The sequence below is a fragment of the Gobius niger genome, assembly GCF_951799975.1.
Source record: "Gobius niger genome assembly, chromosome: 2".
Taxonomy (NCBI): domain Eukaryota; kingdom Metazoa; phylum Chordata; class Actinopteri; order Gobiiformes; family Gobiidae; genus Gobius; species Gobius niger.
The window spans coordinates 30,785,383-30,812,425 of record NC_136853.1 but is presented as its reverse complement, the minus strand read 5'-3'; the positions used below and the strand labels follow the sequence as shown (position 1 = coordinate 30,812,425).

The 27,043-nt window shown below is 41.1% G+C and overlaps 2 protein-coding genes across 2 annotated transcripts; one reads left to right on the top strand and one right to left on the bottom strand.

The window, feature by feature from the left end:
• Positions 1 to 2,253: 2,253 nt before the first annotated feature.
• cyb5r3 (cytochrome b5 reductase 3) lies at positions 2,254 to 4,936 on the top strand. The gene is made up of 9 exons (XM_079551772.1): positions 2,254 to 2,393; positions 2,681 to 2,806; positions 2,889 to 2,961; positions 3,034 to 3,140; positions 3,205 to 3,334; positions 3,424 to 3,507; positions 3,637 to 3,722; positions 3,806 to 3,905; positions 4,577 to 4,936. Exons 1-9 carry the CDS (start codon positions 2,373 to 2,375, stop codon positions 4,747 to 4,749), a joined length of 900 nt encoding a protein of 299 aa, XP_079407898.1. The 5' UTR covers positions 2,254 to 2,372; the 3' UTR covers positions 4,750 to 4,936.
• Positions 4,937 to 5,902: 966 nt separating this feature from the next.
• ppfibp1a (PPFIA binding protein 1a) lies at positions 5,903 to 25,873 on the bottom strand. The gene is made up of 24 exons (XM_079551463.1): positions 25,800 to 25,873; positions 24,123 to 24,328; positions 21,247 to 21,327; positions 20,858 to 20,971; positions 19,344 to 19,454; positions 18,735 to 18,827; positions 11,856 to 11,955; positions 10,918 to 10,979; positions 10,691 to 10,757; positions 10,496 to 10,614; positions 10,264 to 10,337; positions 9,913 to 9,961; positions 9,582 to 9,714; positions 9,398 to 9,500; positions 9,210 to 9,329; positions 8,710 to 8,860; positions 8,423 to 8,534; positions 8,252 to 8,340; positions 8,047 to 8,169; positions 7,850 to 7,975; positions 7,235 to 7,423; positions 6,648 to 6,806; positions 6,512 to 6,577; positions 5,903 to 6,406 (listed from the first exon to the last, which is right to left on the bottom strand). The coding sequence occupies exons 1-24, from the start codon at positions 25,861 to 25,863 to the stop codon at positions 6,335 to 6,337; spliced, it is 2,583 nt and encodes an 860-aa protein (XP_079407589.1). The 5' UTR covers positions 25,864 to 25,873; the 3' UTR covers positions 5,903 to 6,334.
• Between the last annotated feature and the right edge of the window lie 1,170 nt (positions 25,874 to 27,043).

The window sequence follows — 27,043 nt, the reverse complement described above, 5'->3', positions numbered from 1 at the left end:
AATACATGTGTATTACAGATGAATCCTGTGCGTTATAAATGCACCGTTTGAACTAATTGGACGGAATAATAATTGTACGTTCAACAGAAATGTGTCAATATATAAATTATTCAGGGAATTGAGTAATGGGTAGCATTGCAGAAAGCATTCACTTGCAGGGTGTGTAGGATCCTATTAAACATAAGCCATTGCCTGCACTGCATTGCGATGCTACTGTCATTACAATTTCCTACCAAAAGTATGCATGCACTCCAATCTAGTCTTGTAAAATACCTTATCAAGCTCTCTGTGCAACAAGGAACTAATGATTCTTTCCAGTGACACCAACAAGAGCCACACTGACCTTTTCCAAACAAAGCTGTGTAAAGTATTAGAATCTGATGCTGTAGAAAGATCCTAGTTGCCTTTGTGTATATCAACTGCCTGCTTGAGTATTTTGTGTGTGGAAATTTTCTCTGTACTCTTGTAAAACTGTTTGGGGTGTGTTTCCTGCCATATTGCCCGCAGTGATGCGGGCCGCTGACAGTTATATTTGCTCTGTATACCTTCATTTTGATGAGGTGTTTTACAGTTTTGTTTCACTTTGTGTAGTGATTAACTCTGTGGAGTTTTCTGACTGTTGTTATATAACTTCATATACACAAATGACCAATAAAATGGTTTATTTCCGGTTAATACAAAACTTTACCTGTAGTAATTATTAAATCAGTAATAATAAAGAAGAATGAAGAACTCTTACACATATGTGCATGGTGCAAATAAATCTGTAGCTCAATAGAGGTTTATGTGGCATCTTTTGCAAAACAGTGATTTTTTTTAAACATTGCTGCTCCAGTGTCATAGAAACACGTCTTAATCACAGCACAACCAACCAGGAAACATGAAGTTACAGACAGGCCAATAGTGCCATCTACAGGCGATGGCAGCAAGCGCGTGGGGCCGCCTATCAGTTATGTATAGATTCATTTATTTATCTATTCAATTATCATCATCATCATCATCATCATCATTACAGCGTCCCTTTAAGTTAGCAATAGGGCAATTACTGTTACTGACGGCACCAGAACCGAAAATATGGGCTGCGATACAATTAACATAATATCATCCTTCAAGACTTTTATTTTGACTAATGAACCGTCTTCAGAATCAAATTTGAGTCGCCACAAGTAAGAATCAATCCAAATCCGTTTGCATGCATTTCCATGTCTGGAAAATTTTGGAGGGTATTAAGTTAACTAAGTAAAAAAAAAAAAATACGAGTAGGGGAAGCTGCAGGCCGAAGGCGCAGCGGACCAACGACGGTGCAGCGGATTCGTCGTGAGTGCGCCCTTCTTTAAAGTTTAGACGAACGTGATCGTCTATGATTATTTCCGTTTTTAATTTCTCATGAACAAATGTGGAATGATGATTGATAAAGATCAAATTGCTATAGCTACTATCTGAATACGAATGGCGTGTTATAGAAAGCCTCTGAAGTGGGTAGAGTAGTTTAAATATTTACTCATGGGAGCTAAGCAGATGTACACAGTAGTGACCAAAATAATTAGGCTGCTCGTAAAGTCTTGGGAAAAGGTATTTGAGTACTTTGACTATTGATAAACTGTTTGGCGTTAAGAACCAGAGGCAGGTAGAAAAGTCAAGAGGAAGTAAAAAGTAGGGGCCTAAACATTTACTCAAGTAAGAGTAAAAAAAAAAAGTAGCGTAAAAGTGAGTTTGAGCGTAAAAGTCTGTTCCAGATCATGACATGAGAAACAAAGAAAATAGCATGAAAATGTATCATTAAAAATGTAAGTAAACAAAACATAAAATACATATTTTTAAGTGTCAAAGTGAAGATTTGTAACTTCTGATTTTGATACATCATTCAGTCCTTATTTTGAAGATTAAGACAATTACGCTTGTGTTACTTAATTTATATCTGCCGCAGGAGTTCACTGGGCTGCAGTTAAAACCTTTAGGCCTGGAGTCTGTTATTAATTCATTATTTTATTCTGACGGGCCCAAAAGCACCGCGATCGGGCCAGTCCACCGGGAAACGCCCCGATTCTCCCGATTACAAACGCTCCTTATCCAACGCCTTTAGGGAAAATAATACAGAAAAACAAAACAAAAAAAGAACCAACTTGTGTACTGAATGCCCGTTTGTAGTATGGATGTAATATTCTTTTAAACATTACATCCACATCACCACAGTGACCGGTCCAAGCTTTTATTGTGAAACTCTGACCGGATGTTGGTGTAGTTTACCCGCATAGCTTGGCCTCTGTTGCTTCAGTGAGTTTCCTGTGACAGCCTGGATATACTGTCACGCAGTTCTCTCAGACGAACTTTTTATATTTAACTGTGGGTTTACTGTGTCTGACAGATCAAACATGTTGTCCTACCTGATAAGCGTAAGTATAATATTTATTGGTACTGCTAGTCCTTGCTTCCTTGTCTGATTTCATCCTGCAGCAGTGCTAACCTAGCTATAGTTGAGCTAACGCCATGTACAGCGTTTATTCTAAAATGACTCTGCTCTGTGGTCTTTGGCCACAGTGATGTGTATGACTCATAAACTCCGTTCAGACTGAACGCATTTGAAAAGCACAACACAGCACGCAGTGAAAAGATTATATGTGACAGAAGATAACGGGATGCTAATAACCTTGTAAACTTTGCTGGTTTGATCTTATCTCAGCTCATCCGTGGTGGCGTGGACAGCATCATTAACTTCATTTTCAAACTTCTTTTTGCAAAACGGAGACCTGCGATCACCTTACAAGACCCCAACATTAAATATGCACTACGTCTTGTTGACAAAGAGGTAATACAAGGCTTACGTAAAATAAGTCATCTGTGTATCTTGTGATTCGATTGTTTTTTTTAACCGAGTCTTCTCTGTTAAGATCGTGAGCCACGACACAAGGAAATTTCGTTTTGCTCTTCCTTCGCCCGATCATGTCCTTGGTCTTCCCATTGGTAAACAATATGTCAAGTGTTGGTTACATTTTCACGTTAAAATGCTAACAGTGAGATGATGTGTTTCCCTAGGCCAGCACATCTACTTGTCTGCCAGGATAGATGGCAAATTGGTTGTACGTCCGTACACTCCTGTGTCCAGCGACGATGACAAAGGCTATGTGGACCTAGTTGTAAAGGTAAGTCTAGTTGTCACATTCTTCTAAAGATGAATATAATGCATGCATGTTCATATGCCTTCAGATTTACTTCAAAGATGTTCACCCCAAATTCCCAGAAGGTGGAAAGATGAGTCAGTATTTGGAGAGCCTCAAGATCAATGACACTATTGACTTCAGGGGGCCTAGTGGTCTTCTTGTCTATAAGGGGAAAGGTGAGGCAATAACGTTGAATGACAGAAGATTATAAAGTTGTTGAGCTATGAGTCACAGAATATAAAGATTTGCCATATCCTTTATACAGGCGTGTTTGTTATCCAACCTGAGAAAAAGGCTCCTGGAGAAACAAAAACTGCCAAACATCTCGGCATGATAGCAGGAGGAACAGGTACCGTAACATTATATATGAAGCGTTGGACCATGTGTATGTGTTTGATCCTCTATTGCCCTCAAGTAAGTCCATTTAAGTTCTGCATTGGTTTAAGCTTACCTGTCCGAGTCTCTTTCCCCTCCCCAGGAATCACCCCTATGTTACAAATCATCACTGCAGTGATGAAAGACCCCGCAGATAAGACCGTTTGCCACCTGCTGTTTGCAAACCAGGCAAGTGTCCTCAATTACAGCGTTCAAGATGTTCACATATGATTTGGATATTTGGTTGATTTTTTGATTTATTTCTTGAACAGACGGAGAAAGACATTCTTTTGCGACCAGAGCTGGAGGAGATACAAGTAAACAACCCAGACCGGTTTAAGCTGTGGTTTACCGTGGACAAAGCACCAGCCGGTAAGTCCGTTAACTGATCCATCACTACTATAATGTTTTTTCTTCTCCGCATTGCTATTGTATTTTATTTTCATTACCTGCGTTTTGAACATAATCCTGTCTTCAGGTTTTATTGATTAAACCTTCACTAATGTGGCCGTATTGGTCAAACTAAGTAGCTTGTTTACCTTTAAATAAATCCTTTCCGTAGTCCATCTGGGGTAATAGAAGTGTTAAATGGGTTGATTGGAGGATCTTTCATCTCCCCTGGTGTCTCTTGCCAGAAAACCACACTTGCAACTTTCCCTGCTCGGGGTCGGAGGCGCAATACACACTAATAGAATCATGAAGAAGAAGCTAACTGTGGGCTAGTGCCACTTTAGCAGTATATACAGCCAGGTCTGAGTGAAAAAGATTATCTCCATTGAGTTGTGGCACAATGTACAATATCTTTCTCCCCCTTTGTCTTTTCTGTCCGCGTAGTATTTTCTCTCACGGACAATTAAACACATGTGACGACACCTGCAGTGGCGCTTATGGCCTCTAGGGGCATGTGTTACTTAGTTCTGCTTTAAATGGGACTTCTTTAAAGTCTTGTAATAGGTTTTAGAGAACATAAAAATAGCAAGCATCTAATTGAATCCTTGTTACATTGAGCTTTTTAATTCATTTGGATCCCCTTTTGTTTTCAGACTGGGAGTACAGCCAGGGTTTCATTAGTGAAGACATGATCAGGGACCATCTGCCTCCGCCCAGTGACGACACCCTCATTCTGATGTGCGGACCGCCACCCATGATCCAGTTTGCCTGTAATCCCAATTTGGACAGAGTAGGGCACGCCGAGAGCTGCAGATTCACTTTCTAAAGATCTCGAGCCCGGGTACAAAAGGGCATTTGATTACGTATGCTGCCCCTCAAACATTAAAGCACTATGTTTTGCACTATGCCGTATTTACGCAATGATGTTTATCGTACAGTGGATAAAGGGTGTGGACCAATTTGTGTCACGAGGAGGTGTTCAGGAGTGGATTGTGGGTTACGTCTGTCAGATATAGAGAATTAAAGGCTGATGGATGCTTGGAGGGTAAACACATGATTTGGAATCTGTCCCACTGTAGCCTTATTTCAGTCATGTACTTACAGTGGTTGAGGACGATTCTGCTTTTGAGTGCCTTAACACTTGCAGAGCTTTTCACGCACTAAAGATGAATCACATTGCTTTATTTTTACATTTTGTAATGCATCATGGCTGCCGTGCTATGTTCTGATATATTTAAACGTTACTCTGTGTGGTGATGGCACATGTGGCAGCAGTGTATCTATCTAAATGCATAAACTTTTGATGTGAGAGTTTATAAAGAAAAAAAAAGTTTATGTTGAAGGAGTTGGTGAATATGCAATAATATGTAAGCTCTATTAAAAGAAATCAAACTTTCATTTCTTTTATTTTCAAAATTGTATAGATCAAGCATGCAGGGTACTTTGAAAGGTACACAAGATATATATTTGAAAAGGTAAAGTTATTGGGTTTAAAAAAAAAACAGTAAGTGCAATAAAAGGTCTACGAATAGACCCTAGGAATAATGTCAATGCAATTAAACCATATGTGTAAACTCGCATCCCAATGACAATGTTTCGAATAGAATACGAATGTGACACAGGTGGTGATTGTCAGCTGACTAAAATGTAATACCATGGTCTCTGAATACTTGATTCTCATTGACTGGAGGGTGTCTGTCAAAAAGTGCTAATGTACACCTAGCCCGGCAACAGTTGGATCATGTTCTATATCACGCCACTGCAGCTGTTTCCATAGTAACGAGAAACAACTGAGCTGGAAATAGTTTCAGGTTAAAACTGATTAAAAAGTGAAATAACTCCTGCCCAGGACTTAAAAAAACAGGCCCCAATGAACAGTTTCAGTTGGCGGGGGGATAATGCACTCCGAGGTGTCCATTATCAGAATAACTGGACTCCGCGTCGTCCAGTTATTTCTCATTAAATACAAAAACGATTTCTGAACACACGGCGTATACGCAAACATTCTTAACCTTAGCCCGAAACACTACTCTCAAACACATGAGGTAGTGTGGTAATATTCAAGAAAAGGTCTGTGTGCTTTATGTGAACTTAATGCTAAAAGGTGCTTCACTCCAAATCTGCGAACAAACCAAAATGAGGCAAATATCCCATAGCTGTGTGAAAGTCTTAGTACCACAAATGAAACGCATAATAATGAACATGGCTTATAAATTACAAAAAAAACAAAAACAGTAAGAATAGTTACAGTGCACCATTATAATGTCCATCTCATGCAACCATGGCTACCATCAAAGTTTTCAAAAGAATATATAGCTGTACAAACAAAACATGATAAAGACCTTAGGAAGTACTTGGACGAGGTCAGCTCACAGTTGGTGTTGGCACAGTTTTATCTCAAAATGTATAATTCACTGCATCTCTGTCTCCGGTGTTGCAACTTCTGCCATCTCCTGAAAAAACTCATCTTCTTTCAGCATGCTCTGGAAGAAAATGGTGAAAATGCATAATGATACATATAATTGGCATTGGTGTATTTTATTTACCATTATTGTTTAGTTATCTTATAAATGAAGGCTTCTACCCACAGTCAAATTGTTGATTCCTTCAGAAAATACTCCAATCTCTCTTACTGTTCTCTCAGAGTCCTCCATCTGTCAGAGCATAATAAACAAGTCCGTCACAAGGTCAAAAAACTTAACTATAAGCAGTGTTGATTTGAACCTGTTCTAGGTGGTCAAGGTTGTCCTCAAATACCCGGAGCCCCCTCTGGAAGCTGCTGCTCTTAGGCATTTCCACATTCATGGGGCACACGTATTCATCACTATCATCCTGGCGTTTCTTTCTCAATGAGCCAAAGCTGCCAAAGGACAGACGCCGAGGCTGAAACACAGAAAAGTGAAGCATCTGTTATAATAAACTCAATATGCCGTTTTAAATGGTAATTAGTCTAAATGTACATTACGCGTACAGTTGTTTTAATGTTATTGCATATTTTATATAATTTCACTAACAACCATTGTTGCCAGATATGAGGTCCATGTTCCAATTAAATATGAATTATGCTGAACAACATATGCTCTACAATAACAAAACATGGTCTCAAACTCAAGCTTAAAGTTATTAATGTTTACATTTATAGCTTTGGTTGTTGAACTGATTTTCCAATCAGACAGAAAACAAGGTGTTCAGATCCGATGGCTAAAACAAAGCACAAAACGACTCTCTGATCTAAATACTACTACTAAATACTTAAAAGACGCCGAACTCTCGCTACAGAGCCTAAGTGTGTTTGGTTGCAGTGCAGTTACCTTGACCTTAGCGGTGGCAGTGAGGACAGTGTAGTCTGGGTTTTCCAGGCAGTCCTGTTTGAGCCGCTGAGCCTCCGAGCCAATGAGCAGGTGAAAATGTGTTGCCAGGTGGCGCCTCAGCAGGGTTTTATTTGGAGGAATATTAAGCAGAAGGGCGAGTGATTCCACATTGAAACGAGGCTCCAACACCTTTAGACAAATAGAATTTTGAGGGATCATTTTTCCAATAGTCTTATGCCTTATCATGTGCATTTTGGAAGGTGCATTATGGAACTTTTGAATTGACCTTTTGTGACCCAAGAGCTGTATATTGGGGGTTAGCATAGCATCTTTACTTTCGATCACAGTTGCCTCTACAACGCTACAGTGTTTTTGTAAAAAATAATTGATCCTGGTGCATCAGAGGCCACTGTGATGGAAAGTAAAGGAGCCATGCTGACCACTCACAGAGCTATTGGGTCACTAAGGTCAATTATACATTAATAAAAAGTGTTTTTTCCCCACATAAAAAAGTTCCATTAGCACCTTTAAACCCCACCAAAACATTGTAGTAACAATCTTTTGATGTTAAAACACTTTCTGCCACCTTCAGGATGCAGAGGAAGTTTTTCTTACCATCAGACCTCCATGAACCCCACTGCCCCTCAAGTTTGGAGCATACTCTGCCAGATCCACAGACCGAAGCCACTCCATCACTCGGTGATTGGTCCACTGAGAGATTTCAGCTGGTGTGATATTATTCTGCAGAAATATTTAAGGCTATAAATAATAATGAACCAGTGAGATTAAAAACATCCAGACTGCAAGTTTACCTCATCAGAGGGCCTGCGTCGAAGACAGCTGGGTTCAAACGAGTTCAGACGGAGGACCTGAATGGCTCTCTTAATGCTGAGGTGATGAAGAACACTGCCCACTTTCAGAGACAGCAGGTCATCCTAGGACACACAATAAACATGTAAAACTGGTCTTCATGTTCAACGATGAGAACAAGCTCTCACTATGAAAAAATGAACTAACCACAGACATGTAGTGCAGCATACGGCCATCAACACGGGCCTCATCAAAGTTACTCTTGTACTGTGGGAGGCCAATGTCATCCAGCCATCCTAACAAAACCATGCACCATGGTTAAGCAACAAACTGATAAAAACTGCATGAAAATCAAAATAGCAATGAAGTAGAACTCACTGGTCACCCAGTGGTGGTCCAGTCTGCCCTGAAGGTCGTCGTCCTCTGATCCGAGAGCCTGCAGGACCAACTGCAGTTTCTTCCTGTGGAGCGGCTGCCTAATGCCCAGCTCCTGGAGAGGAGAAGAAAGGAAGAATTAACAAAGCAACAGCAGGTTCTGCACGGGTGACCAAACTTGAAATAACTAATTTTTGAAGCCTGTATGAATCAAGGTCGCAATGAAGACCTGTTTAATAACATTTTTATTGAACAATTTAAAAGATGACATTCACATAACCTGCACCTACCTTCTCCAGATCATGTTGTGACGCATGCAGAAGAGTTTGCCCTGACTTTAACCAGGTCTGGCCTTGATCAGCATACAGACCCAGACCCTGCTCATGCAGCCACGCACAGACCTCCTCTTTACTCCACTGTGAGAAGGGAACACCCACAGCTCTGATAAGACACACACACAACAGAGATCAGTTCATACATGTATTCTTATGCTAGAGCAGGGCTGCACAATTGAATCATGTTAGCAAAAGGTATATGGTAAAGCGCACAGTTTGAACAACATAGGGATTTATTATAGATCAAATCTACCCACCCGAGATTCTTGAGTTGAACAGGTTATATTTCACACTTCTCTCAAGTGTGATTGTTTCTGTTACTTTAAGTGTGCAGTGTGGATAAAACTTTATTTTAAGATTAATTGCAATAATTACACCTGTCAGAAAGGTCACATTGAGCCCCCTCCCCTTTGTGCAGCCCTATTAGACATATAGCAATAAAATGGGACACTTGCTGGTGTTTGGGTTCATGTGACCATCCGAGGCGAGGTCCAGCCGTTGCTCTGACTCCTCCCCTCCTGAACTCCATTTCGGCTTCATCAAGGTTAAAGGATGAAGAGTGGCTTCTCTTTAGTCTACACAGTCATATCATTTTAGTATAGAAACATAAACTTGTAAACAAAAGATATCGCAATACATTTACCTGCCGAAAAGTTTCCTCAAACCCTTTGACTTCTTTTTAGTGTCTTGTTTTTGTGGGCTCATCCCTGCCAAGTCTAGATGATCAGTGCCTTTACGTTCTGCTTCTGTTACGAATTACACAAAAGCCAAAAGAACCAACAACATGAAACTGTCACACAAATGTGGACACATTTCGTGAGACTCACCAGGAGGTGAAGCGCTACCAGTATGTTTTCCACCACGCAGTTTAAAAAGTCCTCTACCAAAAGATGCACGGACCCTCTTACTGCCAAAGCTCTCTGAACTTGTGCTAGAAATAGCTGGGTCAGTTCTTTTTATCTATGGGAAAAATATTTAATAAGAATTTGTAATTTCATGATTTGGCCACCAGGTGTCACACAAACACAATGAGATTTGCCTGTCTTGTGGCACTTGTTGTCACAGTGAGTTAACAAAAGATAATAACAAATAAATGTAAGGAAAACGCAAATATAAACACGTTTATGAGATCACCATTGAAGAAGAATCTGGACCCACCTGAGGATTCTTATGGTCGTCTGTGAAACTTCCAGAGCCTTCAAAAGAACTGTGAAGACAAGCATTTTAACCTTCAGAATGTCATGACGAGGACACCGACAAAGCGGGGCAATATTTAAAACATAATACAAGAAAAGAGGTTTTAAAGAACAAACAATATCAATCAACTTATGTCATCTTTTGCAGCCTGACCTTGCAAAACAAAACTGTTGACTTAAGCATTGATCATAGACTGACGACCAGAACACAACTAACAACCCCACATTAAAAATGCAGCTAAAATTATGTTGGTTTGAACAGTCCTTTATATTTTTAATCTGCCTGGCACATTATACATTCATCATGGTTTACCTTTGTGTTGCCTTTAATTGTCGCTCACGGTCAAATTCATTCATTTCAGAAAGCACTGCTATACATGGACTTGACTGAAACACAAACGCAATATTCAGCCATCATCCTATTATGAGTCAAACAAAATTAATTTGAAGCTCTGGACTCTTAGTAGTAGAGTGGAAATTTCCTCAGCGGAAGTCTCGAGTCTGGGACTGGGAGCAAATTGTTTTGACAGAGGCACCGTGTTTACCTCCCCGGAGCTCCTTCCTGCCTCTCCCTCCAACGCCACCATGACCTGATCCCCCTCCATGGACACCGCATAAGACGGATCATCCTGGATATCCGCGTAGTCATCTTCCCTTAAACGCTCTGCAAAAGACAAAGCGATACGGGATCACGTTAAACTGATTTTGGTCATTCCTAAGATGCCATATACTTTACAGACCTTTGGTTATTTCATGAACATTCTTGCATTTTGTGAGGGATTCTCCAAGTTCCTTTATTCTTTGCTCCTGTATTCAAGAATAAAAATGTTTGGGGCAATAAAAGCAATATATATACAGTGGGGGAAAAAAGTATTTGGCCAAAATCCAATAGATTGTCTATGTGAAACTGACCAAATACTTTTTTTCCCCACTGTATATCCCGTTGCCATGACATCTGGATTTGTACCTTCTCATCGTTAGCCGTTGTCAATGTCTCTAAAATTCTTTTCATCTTCAACATTTCTGTATCTAAAAAAACAACAACACATATTTAAAGTACTTTTTTTTTTTTTTTTTGAATTACAACAAGCTAGAGCACAAAGGAAGCCATTTTATCTGCTCCCGAACAAGCCATTTTCCTGTAATATCAACCCTGTAATTAATTTAGTTGGAGAAAGGACCATTTTCAGGCAAAATGCTATTAGTTGCCTGGAAACTGCAGAAAAAGGCACAGTTGTAACTCAAGCCAGGGTCATCTCAAGGATAAATGAGTCGATAGCCTTTGGAACACTGTTTTGGCTTGTGGGTGCTAATGAAATGCTTCCCAAAAATGCTTTTATTATCGAATTGTATCCACGAGGGGAGGGGGTGGGGAGCTGCAGAACCCATTCGGTCAAACTATGATGTGTCAGGAGTTGTTCATCATGTGCTTCTTGTGTCATAATTCGCACACTGTACATGGAGTGTTGGGCATTTCGCCTCTCAGTCTTCTTCGATGAGGCGAAACGTCCAACATTCGATCGACAGAGTTAAAGATGACGATTCAAGAACCTTGGTCTAAAAACTGTCAACACATTCTACAATCATATGCATGAGGTTTGGATACCTTATTAAGCTTACAGCCATGTCCTAATATAGTAGATTAGCACTGCAGCAGTCTGGATCATGTCAGCAGTGGTAGGAGGTGTAAAACAGACACTATGTTTGGTATGACGACCTCAGATAAGGAGTCGGTGTTTACACTAACTAAAGCATGAGGCGGTGTGAGTAAAACAGCAAATGAAGAATTCCAGCTAAATGTGCTTCTTCGTTGAATTAGCTGTTATTTCAGTCTAAAATGTCTCGTGCCTAATCCGCATGAAGTCTTTTGTATATTGTTGTGATAAAATTGTAAAAAGGAGTTGCCTTTCTCTCCTCCCTCCACTCTGCTGCTGCTGTCTGCCCTCAGCCTTCTCAGCTCCAACTCCTGCTCGTCCAACTGTTCCTGGAGAATCAGCAATTCATCCTAGGGCAACAGAAAGATATGGTGACATTAAAGCTAAAAAGGCCTTCCTACTGCACCTTAACCTTTAACGACGTTATTACATACAGAACAAATTTTTCGTGGCAAAGGTTATAAGGTACTGGGCTAGTCTAATAATCAATGTTAAAAAATGAGACAAAGGGGTGTATGGTTATTGCAAAGTAAACAGTCAGGATAAAAAACCTATTTGTGTGTTTTGTGAAGTCCCACTTTAAAGACCTAAGTAACTTATGCCCCTAGAGGCCACAAACGCCACTGCAGGTGTTGTAGCTTGTTGCGTTTTTTTTTACTCATTAATTCTCTGTGAGAGTAAATACTACACTGACAGAAAAGACAAAGGGAAGAGGGATATTGTACGTTGTGGCACAACTCAATGACACATTAGAGATTTTTTTTCTTTCACTTTTGGCTGTAATTACTGCAAAAGTGGCGCTAGCCCACAGTTAGCTTTGCCCGTTAGCTTCTTCTCCGGGTCGGAGCAGGAAAAGCGGCAAGCGTGGTTTATATATTAAGGTTAACAAGTTACTTAGTTCTTCTAAGAGTTTGATGAATTGATTGAAACATTGGGGGAACGGGGTAAATGAAAACAGACGTAAGGTGCTCCCCATTAACTCTGCAACGTCCAATGATTGCTTTAATCTTATGCTTTTAAAGGGATATTTCTGGATTTTTGACATAGATACAGACGGCGTTGCGTCATAGAAGGGGGCGTGGCTTCGCCAAGGGGGAAAATAGAATCTTTAGAGAAACACAATTTTCCACTCTTTTTAACCATTTTCTGGTGAAATATGAACTTATTTATCACATAAATAAAGTCAAGTGTAAATCGGGCCCATATGGATATTTTCTCACAGCAGATTGTTCAGTAGAAGTGAAAAAACGGCAGTTGTAGCTCGCGCTAGCTAACCGTTAGCATTAGCCCGATGCTAACATGTAGCATCAAGTTAACATTCACTGTTATTTATGTATTTATGGGCTGTTGAACTACTTTGCTTCTCTCCATGTCTTTGTGTTATGTTTCTTCGCTTACATAACCTTGTAAAAAGTACAGACTCGCAGTAACTTCAATATGCTTCTTTATAGAACAAGTGCCACATTTTTAAATCTCAACTCAGTCCGCTGACTTAGCACACATTAAAGAGTGCGGAGCGCAATGTTCTAACGAGACACAAAGTAGTGCGTACTACTACAGAATTATTTGGTTAGATCAATACATAACAATTCCTCTCTTCCAGCTTTGATGCACTTATGATCATCAAACAAAACAAAAACAAAAATCATATTGGCTGTATGTGACTCTTATGCCCAATATAAACGTTTCACAATTAGAAGCAATTAAAATGCCCACATTCACATTAATATTTGTATAACCTTCAATAACTTTTTTTTTTTTTTTTTTTTTTTTTATATATAGAACACTTTTCTTCCTTTGTTTTTGTTTCTTAATGTCATAAATCAAGTCTGTCCGGTGGTTTGCGACACCTCTCAGGATATCGGCGTCCAGGAGGATCAGGCACGTTTGTCATTGGTTGAGGTATGTTCACTGTCTCTGGTGTGGGCGTATTTTCTACAGTTGTCATGTCCGGTGTTGAGGCACTGTCCTGGTTTGGTAGAACAGTAGGTATCACAGGTTGAGTAGTCTCATTTCCAGTTGAAACATCCAAAAGCTGATCAACATGTCTGCGCCAGACGACATTGGGCTCGACACTCACAGTGTATGAGAGCGGTCCCGTTTGTGACAAAATTTTTGCTTGTTGCCATTTGTCACCTTGGCTGCGATAGTCTCTTGCCAGTACTTTTTGTCCAACGTCGAATGATCTCAGTTTCCTTTGTTGTTGAATGGGTGAACATTTCTTGTTGAAGACATGCTTTTGAATGTCCGGTTTCAGTAAGTCCAAACGTGATCTCAAGTTTCTTCCCATAAACAACATTGCCGGTGACTGTCCAGTAGTAGTGTGTGGAGTGTTTCTGTAGGCCAGAAGAAAGTTGGCAATTTTCTGCTGTAGCGGCACTTCCTCCTTTCTACTTGCTTTCATTGACTGTTTAAAGGTCTGTACAAAGCGTTCAGCTAGTCCATTAGTTGCAGGGTGATGAGGAGCAGATGTTATGTGCTTAATCCCGTTACTTTTCAGGAAAGTTTGAAACTCCTCACTGGTAAACTGGGTACCATTGTCACTTACAAGTTGTAGAGGGTAACCAGTGCGAGCGAAAAGCATCTGCAGTTGGTTAACTGTTACTGTTGTAGTTGCTTTCTTCACAGTGAAAACTTCGGGCCACTTGGAATGAGCATCGACGACGATAAGGAACATGTGATCCAAGAAAGGTCCAGCATAGTCGATGTGAAGGCGTTGCCACGGGGCAACAGGCCATTCCCAAGTGTGAACGGGTGCAACCTGAGGCTGACGCTGGGTGTGGTGGCAACCTGTGCATGCTTTGACCAAGGTTTCAATTTGGTTGTCCAGGCCAGGCCACCACACATAACTTCTAGCGAGGCTTTTCATTTTCACTAGACCCATGTGTCCATCATGCAGTGAGTTAAGAACTTTGTGACGCAGTTTGGGAGGCACAATCACACGTGACCCCCACATGACACATCCTTGACAAACGGTAAGTTGGTCTTTTCTGGTGGAATAGTCCGAAAGTTCCGTGTCTGAACGTGCTGGCCAACCATTCACAGTTAAATCATACACTCTGGAAAGCAATGGGTCATTTCTTGTTTCTTTGCTTATTTGTGCACTTGTCACAGGAAGCGGTTCCATTTGTAACATGTGAAGGTTCAAAGCAGGATCAGAAGCCTTCTCTGACAATGGCTGTGGAAGGCGAGACAGGCCATCTGCATTTCCATGTAGTTTTGTTCCTTTGTATTCAATGGTGTAGGTGTGTGCTCCCAGGAAGAGAGCCCAACGCTGTAACCGAGCAGCAGCCATTGCAGGAACACCTTTCTGTGGACTGAAAATGGAAACTAGTGGCTGGTGATCTGTAATCAGCGTGAAATGCTTGCCATATAGGTACTGGTTGAACTTTTTCACCCCCCACACTAAGCTTAAAGCTTCTCTGTCTATCTGTGCGTAGTTACGCTCTGCAGGTGACAAAGAGCGTGATGCAAAAGCTATGGGACGTTCAGAGCCATCAGTCATTTTGTGTGACAGAACGGCACCAATACCGTAAGGCGAAGCGTCACATGCTAGGCGTAGGGGCAACTTCGGGTCATAGTGCGTCAGCACTTTGTCTGAGATAATGAGTTCCTTTGCCTTTTGAAATGCCTGCTCACAGTCTTTAGTCCAATCCCACTTTGTGTTTTGATGCAGCAGGGCATTGAGTGGGTACAGCACAGTTGAGAGATTTGGCAAAAACTTGTGATAATAGTTAACAAGACCGAGGAATGAGCGTAACTGACTTACATTTTCCGGTTGTGGAGATTTCACCATGGCCTCGATTTTATCCTGAGTTTTGTGAAGTCCATGCTTGTCTATTTTGTGTCCACAATACTCAATGGACTCCCTGAAGAACTCGCATTTCTTCCTATTTGCCTTAAGTCCATATTCCTGCAGTTTTGAAAGGACTGCATCCAAATTGGCCAAGTGCGAGTTTTTGTCTGAGCCTGTAACAATAATGTCGTCCAAGTAACATTGGGTACCTGGGATTCCTTGTAGCACCTGGTCCATTGCACGTTGCCAGATTGCTGGAGCACTTGTGATGCCAAATACGAGTCGGTTGTATTGGTAGAGACCTTTGTGGGTGTTGATGGTGAGGTATTTGCGTGAACTTTCATCCATCTCCATTTGAAGATAAGCCTGAGCAAGGTCAATCTTTGTGAAGTGCTCGCCGTGTGCTAGAGACGCAAAAATGTCATCAATGCGAGGTAGTGGATACTGGTCTGCGTGCAGTGAGGGGTTAACCGTTACTTTAAAGTCACCACAAATTCGCAACTTGTCTGAAGACTTTTTAGCCACAGGCACGATCGGTGTAGCCCATTCAGACCAATCCACCTTGGATAATACCTGTTGATCCATGAGGTGTTGTAGCTCAGCTTCCACTTTTGGCCGGAGAGCATATGGCACAGGGCGTGCTTTGTGAAACTTCGGTTTTGCATCCTCTTGCAGCTCAAGATGTGCTTTGATGTGTTTCATGGTTCCAATGCCCTCACTGAAGACTTGTGCATGCTTGTCAAGTATTTCCGATAACTTTTTGTCAGTGAGCTTTGAGGCAATACTCATAGTCTTTATTTCGTGCCAGTCGATCCTGATTTGTCTTAGCCATCTGCGACCAAACAGCGGTGTACCTCCATTTTTCAGAACAAACAGCTCAAGATTGCAGGTTTGGTTTTTATATTTCACTTTCACTTTGAGTTTTCCCAGTGGAGCAACTTTTTCACCCGTGTAGGTTTTCAGCTTTACACTTGTGCGTGACAATTTTGTGTCTGGGAACTTTTCCCTGTAGTCCTTGGAGGATATGATTGACAGCGCTGACCCTGTGTCCAGTTCCATCTTTAATGGCACTCCATTGACTTTTGGTGTCAGCCAAATCACATCACTGTCATTCTCTTCTGTAGCATACAACCCTAAACAGGCCAATTCTTCCTCACTTGAGCTGTCGGAGTCTGTTTGTGCTACTTTGTGAAGCCTTTGTCCTCTTTTTGCATGTGGTTTATCTTTTGAGCTGCTGTACTTTGATTTACACATTTTCTGTATGTGCCCCCTCTTATTACATTGTCGGCAGTCTTTATCCTTGAACCAACACTCCGTGGGGTCATGTGACTGTTTACCGCACCTGAAGCAGGGCTTTGCTTTCGTATTACGTAGCTTGGAGTGCATTTTGAACACAGAACATGTCGTTGCGTTTTTACCTTGCAGTTCTGTTGCATCCCTTGATGCAGTCTCCACTGAAACAGCAATTTCCACTGCTCGTTGTAAGGTAAGCCTGTCTTCAGTCAAAAGCCGTTTTTGAATGTTCTCGTTGTGCAGCCCGCACACGAACCGGTCCCTCAAGGCGTCAGAAAGTCCATCTCTAAACTGGCAATGCTCGGCCAGTTTCCTCAGCTCAGCGATGTATTCTGACACGGACTCACTTTTTGACTGGTTTCTTTTGTGAAATCGAAAACGCTCAGCGATCACTAATGGCGCTGGGTTTAGGTGACTTTTCAGCGTTTGCGTTATCTCATCAAAAGTTTTGTCTGCCGGTTTAGTTGGAGCAACAAGGCTGCGGAGTAGGTTGTACATTTTGGCGCCCATAACACTCAATAGGACTGCAACTTTTCTCTCGTCCTTTATCTCGTTTGCTAGGCAGTACTGCTCAACTCTTTCCACATATATCGTCCAGTCCTCCACCGAACTGTCAAAACTGTCCATATGTCCCAATATTCCAGCCATTTTTCGCTTATTGGCGTCCGATCACTTTTACCTTGGTCTTGATAAACACACGTCCTCACCTCCGGCTAGCTTGTTCACGGCAAAACTGCGGGGTGAGCAGACATTTACGTCCACAAAACCAAGTCCAGTCAAAACTATACACCGGCTTTGCTCATCCGATGTACTTCTCGGGTTCTTCTTAAGACTCGTCGCCAGTTTTGTTATGTTTCTTCGCTTACATAACCTTGTAAAAAGTACAGACTCGCAGTAACTTCAATATGCTTCTTTATAGAACAAGTGCCACATTTTTAAATCTCAACTCAGTCCGCTGACTTAGCACACATTAAAGAGTGCGGAGCGCAATGTTCTAACGAGACACAAAGTAGTGCGTACTACTACAGAATTATTTGGTTAGATCAATACATAACACTTTGTATCTTTATTTAGTAGAAAACTATATTCATAATTTAGCGTTTGTTAAAGTTGTTTTTGAATAATTAGAGAAAGTTTAGATTTTTCTCCAAATTGTTTTCCCCCTTAACTGTTTTTAAACATGACCATATATGGACGATTCCAGAGATGCCGTCTGGATCTATAGGGCCTCATTTCCTAGTTATCTAGAGTGTTGTTGATTTCTGGAGATTTTTTTTTTTTCTTAATTCATGCAGTCCTTTTTTTTTAGAGAGAGTTTAGTGGCACTAAGCTAGCACATTTCTATGGTAACAGCTAGCCTGCATTAAAAACAGTCTGACCCAAGCACAGTGCACCTGAGGCAAATCACTTATAACACCAGACTACCGATATAAATGTCTAGAGTAATTTTTGAAATACAACTGACCTTGCATCACATGAATTACTGCATTTTGAGGGACTATTTTCTTGCAGATCACTCCGCCGCTGCGTAACTTACAACCACGAAGCTAATGCTGCTCAAATATAAGTTGTATTAAAGGGCAAAATGGTTCAAATTATTCTATGGACACAGACATTTATATCAGTAGTCTGGTGTTGTAAATGATTTGCCCCAGGTGCACTGTGGAGTTGGGTCAGACTGTTTATAATGCAGGCTAGCTGATACCGTAGAAATGTGCTAGCCTAGCACTAGCCTAGCACCACTAAACGCTTCAAATATAAGGACTGCATGAATTAAAAAATATATATCCAGAGTGTTGTTGATTTCTGGAGACAACTAGGAAATGAGGCCCTATGCCAAAAATCCTGAAATATACATTTTCTGTACGACCAACTGTTATATGTGGACGAGAGGTACAGTGGGGCACATACGTTTTTCCTTCTTTCAAGTTCTTTGAGCATCTAAAAGCCTTGTACTTTAGTTGATTGACATTGGTATAGATGATTTGTTGTTGCTATAATAAATGAACTGACCACAGCAAAAGAAAAAGTTGAACTTACATTAGTGGCTTTGAGTTTATTCTCACATTGAAGTCTTTCATTCTCAGTGTCGGTCACTCTAAACCGCAGTTCTGTTACTTCCTGGTACAAGCCCTGGAGTAAAGAAAATTCAAATCACTTTTATGCATCCCACAATGAGGCGACATTCAAGGCACTGAACTTTTAAAAAAATATATATATATTTACTTTATTACTTTACTCCCTTTATTATCTCACTTATCTTATCAATGAAATGGGAACAACAATGTTCAAAACTAATCCATACAACAAACCCACAAATAACTTGCGGTTTCATCCATATATCCCATTTCAATGAGGAAAAAAAATTAATCTTTCCCAATGGTCTAGTATGTGAAAAGGAGTGTGGAAACTCTAAGTCTCTCAGGCTTAGATGCAGAGGAGTTATGTGAAGGGTGAATGGGAGGAGAGGGTACTCTGGCAGGAAACAGCTGCTCGTGAGCACTGGGTGTCCTGTAACCTCTAATCAGGTTCAGCCTGATAGGGACCACTCAGGCGAACCTTTGTGTCTTCAAAACAATGACTGGAAGACCGCCAAAAGTTTTGAACCTTTTGTTCACATAAAAGAGATTTAAAGAGAGTTGACTTTACTTCACTATCCCTGTGCTCTCGCTCCACTGCAGAAAGCTTCAGCTTCAGACTGGACACCTCTGTCATCAGCTCCAGCTTTTGGGTCTCTAATGCAGACCTGTTCAAGAGCTCCTGTACAAAAAAATCACAAATACAAAGTTTATATATATTGGTCAGGACAGGAGTCAGATATGGCATGTTAATATGAGTAAATACAATGAGACACATGCATGTTAACGTGCCACGCCCGATTGCAGCCAGCAGCTAATTTCAATCCAGTATCCTGTATCCACTTTTTCCAATTGAGACTTTCGAGGAAGGTCAAGCCCCATTTAGCCAACTTGAAAGAGTGGTCCATGCATGACTGGACTATTTTAATTTGTTATATTATGGCCTTGACCACTTGTCCATCCACAAACTACAGTTAGTCCAGCCTGTGGCAGGTCATCTGCTCACAGGGACCAGACGACAGGAAGCACATTGTGCTGTCCTCTCTCCACTGATTTCCTGTGACCGTTAGAATACGGTTTGATATTTTACTGTTTGTTTTTTAATCTCTTCATGATCTGGCAACTTCATATTTAAGTGAATTGTTGAATTTGCACCCTCCGGGCAGAACACTGAGGCCTTCTGAGTCTGACCAGTTCCTTTTACACTGCCCATGGTCCAACCGAAAGACTAGAGGAGACCGAGCTTTTGCCGGCCCTAAATCTAGAACTCTCTGCCTCTGGAAATCAGAGAGCGTTCTTTTCTGTGGAGAATTTCAAGTCCCTATTGAAAACGCACCTCTTCGCATTGGCTTTTAATTCAAGTTGAGCCAGAAATTTTGATTAAAGGAACAGGCCACCGTTTTTCCATACTGAGATATGTTCTTACCTGAGCGTAGACGAGTTGATGCTAACTGTCTGGTCTTTGTGCGTGCAATGTTGTTAGCATTTAGCCTCTCATCTGCACAGTAATATCTTCAGAATTCTTTAGGAGTGAGGATGTTACTGTGCGGACGTCAAAGTGCTCCTGAGGTATTTTTATCTGCTTAGAAAATCGACCTGTTTAATTTTGTGTAACTATACTTGGATCGTGTAACTGTTCTTACCTGATCTTAGACGAAATGGTGGCCTGTTCCTTTAAGCAGTAGGCTTATTTTTTCCTAATATTTCCTCTTTCCAATTGATTCCTGTTTTATTCCATTTAGCATGTTTTTGTGTGTTACTTCTGTTTTCGCACCGACTATAGAAAGCCCTTTGAGGCAGCACTCTGTTGTTAAATGTGCTATATAAATAAACTTGACCTTGATCGTTGACCGTCCATTTGGACTCAAACACATTTGTAAACATACGCTGGTGCACAAAACACTGGAGGAAAGGCTGGTGAAGTGTCTGGCCAAAGGACACGATGACAGCATGCACTCGCAGGAGCTGGGTTTGAACTGCCAAACTTCAGATCAGTGGGTGTACGCTCCAAGCACACTGAACCATGGTCTCTTGGTTTCTGTTGTAGATTAGAATAAGTGGGGATTTTCACAGAGACAGACAGACCTGTTGAAGCAGCTCCTCAGTAGCATTTAGCTTCTCACGGTGTTGTTCCAGACAGGAGTCCAGATCTCGAATCTTTTCACCTTGAACTTCCACTTGGTCTGTTAAAACACTAACCTAAAACAAATAATAAATACAAATCAACATTATTCAAACTTGGGAGTAGCACAGATTGAGCTTGTGTTTGTAACCCGCTTTAGCTGGTATGCTGAAAATGTCCAAAATATTCTTAAAAGACACCCAAAAGTACTTGATAGTGTGACATTGTAAGACTGCAACAGATTTTCCTCGCCTTGTGTGAAATGAAGCTATTTTCACATAAGCAAATACAATAGCTAAAGCCTTTTCAAGCTATGATCCACAAAGTTTAGAACTTAGTCGCTAAATCACACCTGCAGAATGAGACATTCTTTGTCACTCTCCAACCGTGAAAGACGCTCCTGGTAGACTGCCTCTGAGCTGTGTCCATTGCTCTGAAATTAACAAGAATGGCAAGTAGTTACCAAACATAGCACAAGAAAGTGTTAAAGAGGGGGTATTATGCTTTTTTCAGCCACATAGCACCAGTCTATGGCACACTACAATGATGACGAAACCTTCTGTTGGTCTGTAAATGCAGTAAATTAGAATAACTGCCTTGTATAAAATTGCTCTTTCAAAATGGCGGTAGCGAAAGACTTGAAATAGGCCCTGTCTCTTTAAGAACCTCTGACCCTTTCCGACACGCCCCCTCCACACGCTGTCTGTGGCATCACAACACTGCGCTCGTTGTCTCAACTGTATTGAAACTACGATCGGTGCATTTTAATTTTTATTGTTGGAAAGGAGCTACTGTTTATCACTTTGTGAACAATGGCCACACAGGATATTATTTGGAGACAAACCTTCCACACCGGACGCTTGGAAGGGGCTCTTGCCTGAAAAATAACTGCTGTTTGGAGGCTATCTCTTTGCATCTGCCATGCCCTATGGATCTCTAACTATACCCCCATGGACGACACCAGGATCTGCAGGAGCCCATACGATTCAAAGACGGACATTATCTGTGCAGGTGGACAGTGGTTTTTCGAGGTTACCCGTTAGCTTGTTATAATCGACTACAGCTCATTGTTGATGAAAAGTCTGTAATAAACCACAAATGTGTAAAGCCAGGCTCATTGTGTGATCATCGTAAAGGCTGCTTCGAGTAGTTGCCTGCTTTATTGACGTTATTTGTGCATAATATGCTGCCTGTTTTCAATGAATGTTGTGAAGGTGAAGGTTGTTAGCTTGTCGTGGCTAATAGTGCCTTAGCTCCGGGAGAAAACCACTCGGCTACGACTCACTGTAGATGAAATGTGAGCAATAAACTACACAATCAACAAGCCAGGCTCCGTGTGTGATCATCATAAAGGCTGCTTCAAGCAGTTGCCTGTTTTAGTGACGTTTTCAATGCATAATATGCTGCTTGTATTCAGTGAATTTTCCCGTTAGCTTGTCGCGGCTAGCTTGTTAGCTCCGGGAGAAAGCCACTCGGCTATGACCCATTGTAGATGAAATGTGAGCAATAAACTTCCAAATCAACAAGCCTGGCTCCGTGTGTGATCATTGTTAAACGGTTCTTTATGTGTGTGGTGGTTTTATTGACTTTATGTGTGCATATTTCTCGTTTTCACGTGATGACTCGAGGTTTAGCTTAGCATTAGCTTTCTCCGGAGGCTCTGTGCATCATCAAGGCCAGACACCGAAATAAGAACCAGACACTGGAATAAGCGTTCTTGTCACCGGTTTTAATCCTGGGTGTTTAGGTAACAGAAACACTGATGTGTGTCTTTGTAAAAGTCTGCTGTGGCTCCGGTTCACCACACATGAAGCTAATCCTCCATGATGACTCTGTTTACATCTTAGGGCTAGACACTGCGGGGAGGGGGTTCTGCTGAGGAGCAGTGGTTGGTTACTCGGCTGGTGACGAAAGGTTGGAGGCGTATCCTGGAGGTCGGAGGCGTTTCCTGAAGGAATCAGGCGTTTTATCCCTAAAATGGCTGCCATCGGAGTTTTTACAGATTACTCGAAAATACGTGAATGTGCTAAGGCAACACTTCAGGCATGTTTTTAATGAGGGAATGACTTAATAACATGATGTAAAGCTTGAAAAAGTCGATTTTGCATAATACCCCCCCTTTAATTTAGACAACATATTTTTAAATTTGTCGTAGGCCTAGTGGTCTTTAGATGAAAAATGTTATAATTATTATTTTAGTCAAGCTCGAGCCGAGAAATTGTTATGTCAAACTTTTTGAGTGACAGTGCAGGATTTTAGAGGCAGTTGTTGTGAATAGGTCTGGGCTCATTCTACATCTTATGACATTGCTGGAACATGTAGAGGAAAATACATCTTTTGTACATTTTTAAACTCCATATAGAGGTCTCTCCCACAGAAAATACTTTTTCAGACCTCACTTAACAATCAGAGACTAAATGGTTCTGCCTCAAGGTCTTGATCAACACCTGGTGTGTCTCTGACTTAAAACGCCACAAAGAGCGGCTAATGCCTCTTCAGATGAGACTTTGCTTAAGTTACTTTTGTAGAAAAGCACATGAGAAACATGCCAGGTTCAATACTGCAAGACATGGGAAAGCGATTTGAAGAAAGGGATAAAAAAATAAAAAAACACCCCTTGCCTCAAATATCAGGAAAAACGTGGGGGGAAGAAAAACATAGCCCATGGCCAACATCAAGTTTAAGATGGAAACTATTTTCAGGAAGAACCATAAAGGATCTCTATTCTTTTCAGGGCATGCAGTAAGACAAACTGCCAGAATACGTAGACGAGGGATATACTGTATCATCAAAAGACACCAGATATTAAACACTGGATTAGGGGAGAAAAAATAAAAACCCACATCAAATTAAGCTAATGTGTGGAAGGCCTATCTAGCATCCAGGCAGTGCTTCATCAGTCCTCCTCCTCCTCCTCCTCCTCAGCCCAATACTGCAGCAAGCCAATCATCATTTATGTTTTACGTCTATGGCTGTGCCCCACCTTCACCTTATCACCACCTCAGCTCTCCTCATATCCTGCTCCGCCGCTGGCCTTATCCTTTACTGCCAGTCTCAAATTCTCAAAAAAATGCCCTTGCCTAGTGCCTTCTACCAGAGTCTTAGTTCCAACACAAACATGCATGTAATTTAGATTTATATAATGTAATTTATATTTATGACTGTGGCTAGAATATGTAAAAAATGGCAGCAAACTCTGTAGTAAAAAGTGAAACCCCGCTTTCTTACTATTCGCCCATGCAGCCACTCAGCTAGCCCTTCTGCAGTAGAGTCTGGTATCTGACAGCGCAGGTTGTCCCGCTCCTCATTGTCCATGAGCTCTAGAGCCGCCCGCAGGTCCTCGAGGAGGTGCAGCACCCGAAGACCACCCATGAACGGAGACGTAGGGGACTGGCAATCAAACAGGCCATTGGAGTAATCCATAGCTTTGGAGCCTAGAAATTTAGGGATAAAAAAATTAATTATATCAGAACATAATGATTCAATTTGCACTGACAAAAACAAGTCATCAACATTCAATATGGGAGTGAGGATCTGAGTTGGGGTGTGTTGAATAACAAAGCTATAAATTTTAGGCCTTAAAGTAAGTTTAGATCTTGTGCCAACATCTCAGGCGTCAAAAAATCGCATGTTGCTGAAAATGAAAGGGAGTTCCTTGACGCTTTTATAAAATTAAATGCATCATGAACTGAGCAAGGCCTTAATATGTTGTATGTAAATCATTATGAACAGGCATATTTGTTTTGATCTTGAAAAATACAATTTAATTAAAGGTTTACAAATGAGAGTGTTAATGGGATGATTGGGGGGTCTTTCATCTCCCCCTGGTGTCTCTGGCCAAAAACCACAATTGCAATTGCGGGTTGGAGGCCCCAATACACACTAATGGAATCACAAAGAAGAAGTTAACAGGCTAACGGGTAAAGCTAACTGCGGGCTAGCGCCACTTAAACAATATTTACAGCCAAGCTGGAGGGAAAAAAATATCTCCATTGTGTAATTGGATGTACAATATCCCTCTCTCCCTATTTACTCTCACGGACAATTAATGAGTAAAAACCCGTAACATGCTACGACTCCTGCCACGTAGTACAGGTACTCGGTAATACAGGCTCATAAAGCGCAATACAAGTGTAAGCCATTATTATTATTATGATTATTATGATTATTATCATCATCGTTATTTTAATTTTTTAATTTTTTATTTCTTTTACAAACCCACAATTAAATAACAAGAACAACTATCCAGTCATTTGCTCTAACACTCCCGATTGCGGCAGGGGAGTGGTGATGGCTGTGGATCCTGCGGAAACAAAGGGGAGTGAGGAAGTCACATGACCAGGCAGCTCACTCGCTCCTACTGGAAAGGTCAGCGCTAAAATTACACAAATCAGTGGAATAAGGGGCTCCTTTGCTCCAGTCTGCTCAGTTCATTTGCTAAGCAGGCCAAGTCCAAGAGATCCCAAGCAAAGAGTATGACAGACCTCGGAAAGTTGTTAGTTTCCGTTATTGTGGATTCTCAGGCCTTTCCAGCTGAAGTCATTATTTCATTTAAAAGCAGTTCTTGAGTCCTGGTGTTGTCTGGATTTGGCGTTAGTTTTACTCTGATCTTGTTGTGTTTCATTGGTTTTAGTTATTCTTTTGTCAGAATAACACTGTTCAATCCATTGTGTTAATTACTGGAGATGCTTGTGAATCCCTGACATAAAGAAAATAAAAGGGTGAAACTATGTGTATTCAATGATCTGGTGGCACTATTCAAGCCCTTCTCTAAACGCATTTCACACTGACCACATTGTGCTGGACTTTGAATTCCTAGCTCCGTTTAATGGCTTCCAGATGTGGTCGGACCCTATACTGTGCCATGCACACTTAAAGATGAGGTGCATGTTGAACTGCGGTTACCTGCTATGATCCCGTCCATTTGCTCCAGGGCAGCAGCCAACATCTCACTGGCGTCAGACATCATGGTTGGCTCAATCAATCTGAAAGGCACAAAATAAAAAGGTTATTAAATGTTCTACAGACTGCAGCTCTAAGTTAAATACATTTGAACGTTGACATATGGACAAAGGGTCAGAACTTCAATCTAGTTTTAAAGATATAATTTGAGCTAAACAAGATGACCTGATTAAATGCCATACATTTTCAGAACTTAACATTATTAACACAAGCACTCATTCTTTTATTGAATAGATATGGCATCAAATTAAACTTGAGGTCTTATGACGTCAGTGCCTTTAGTTATTTACCCAGCATGCCTTGTTCCTGGCCCCCGCAGTATTTATGCGTGTTCGTGGGCAGTCCCCCATCTGCAATAATGAAACTATTCTCCCAGGGGTCTTATTGCTGTAGCAGAGCTGGCATGTGTGGCATCTAAAACTTCCATAACAAATAGGACACAAAACCCCGTGACTGCTGCAATAAAACATCACATGTTTTCCCTTTTGCATCCAATATTCATTTATCACTTTGTACTAAATCTGATTTGAGACTGTGTTTTTGAATGAAAGAAAAGCCTGTGTTTGTCCACACAGGTCTGTGGGAGAGGGGAAGGTAAGCAGCCCCCTTTACTTCATTTCCTGTCTCTCCAGGGTCAAAGTGTCGCACCCTGCATGCAGATACAGGCATTAACATTTAATTTGTCTGGAAAGAGACACAAACAAGTCTTTCAGATAAAGGAGCTCCATTCAGCATTGAAATTGCCCACGAACTCATCCACTGTATCTTGCCATCATGAACAGTAAAAAAAAAAAAAAAAGACCATTGTCCACTACAGTCTGCATCAGCGGGCCAAGGCCGGATTTACTAAGCAAGGTACTAAATTGCAAGTACTTAAAATCAGAGTGTTGCAATATCTCAGCAGCACCTTTTTTTTTTTGCACTATAATATTCATTTTGCACATGCGCAAACGCTGGGTAAATCAGGCCCCAAGTCCCCACCTTCTTTGAGGTTGTTGTCAATTATCTAGAAAATGATCAACTAAGACACACATTTTTTAAAATAAAAATAGATGTGTTATGTATGTTCAAAGTAAATGTGCAGTACTCTTTAAGTCATATTACTACATGTATTTTACACGATACTTGCCAAGGACTCAGGATGGAAACATTATTCTACAGATCCCTGAAGAAGACTAGGACATAGC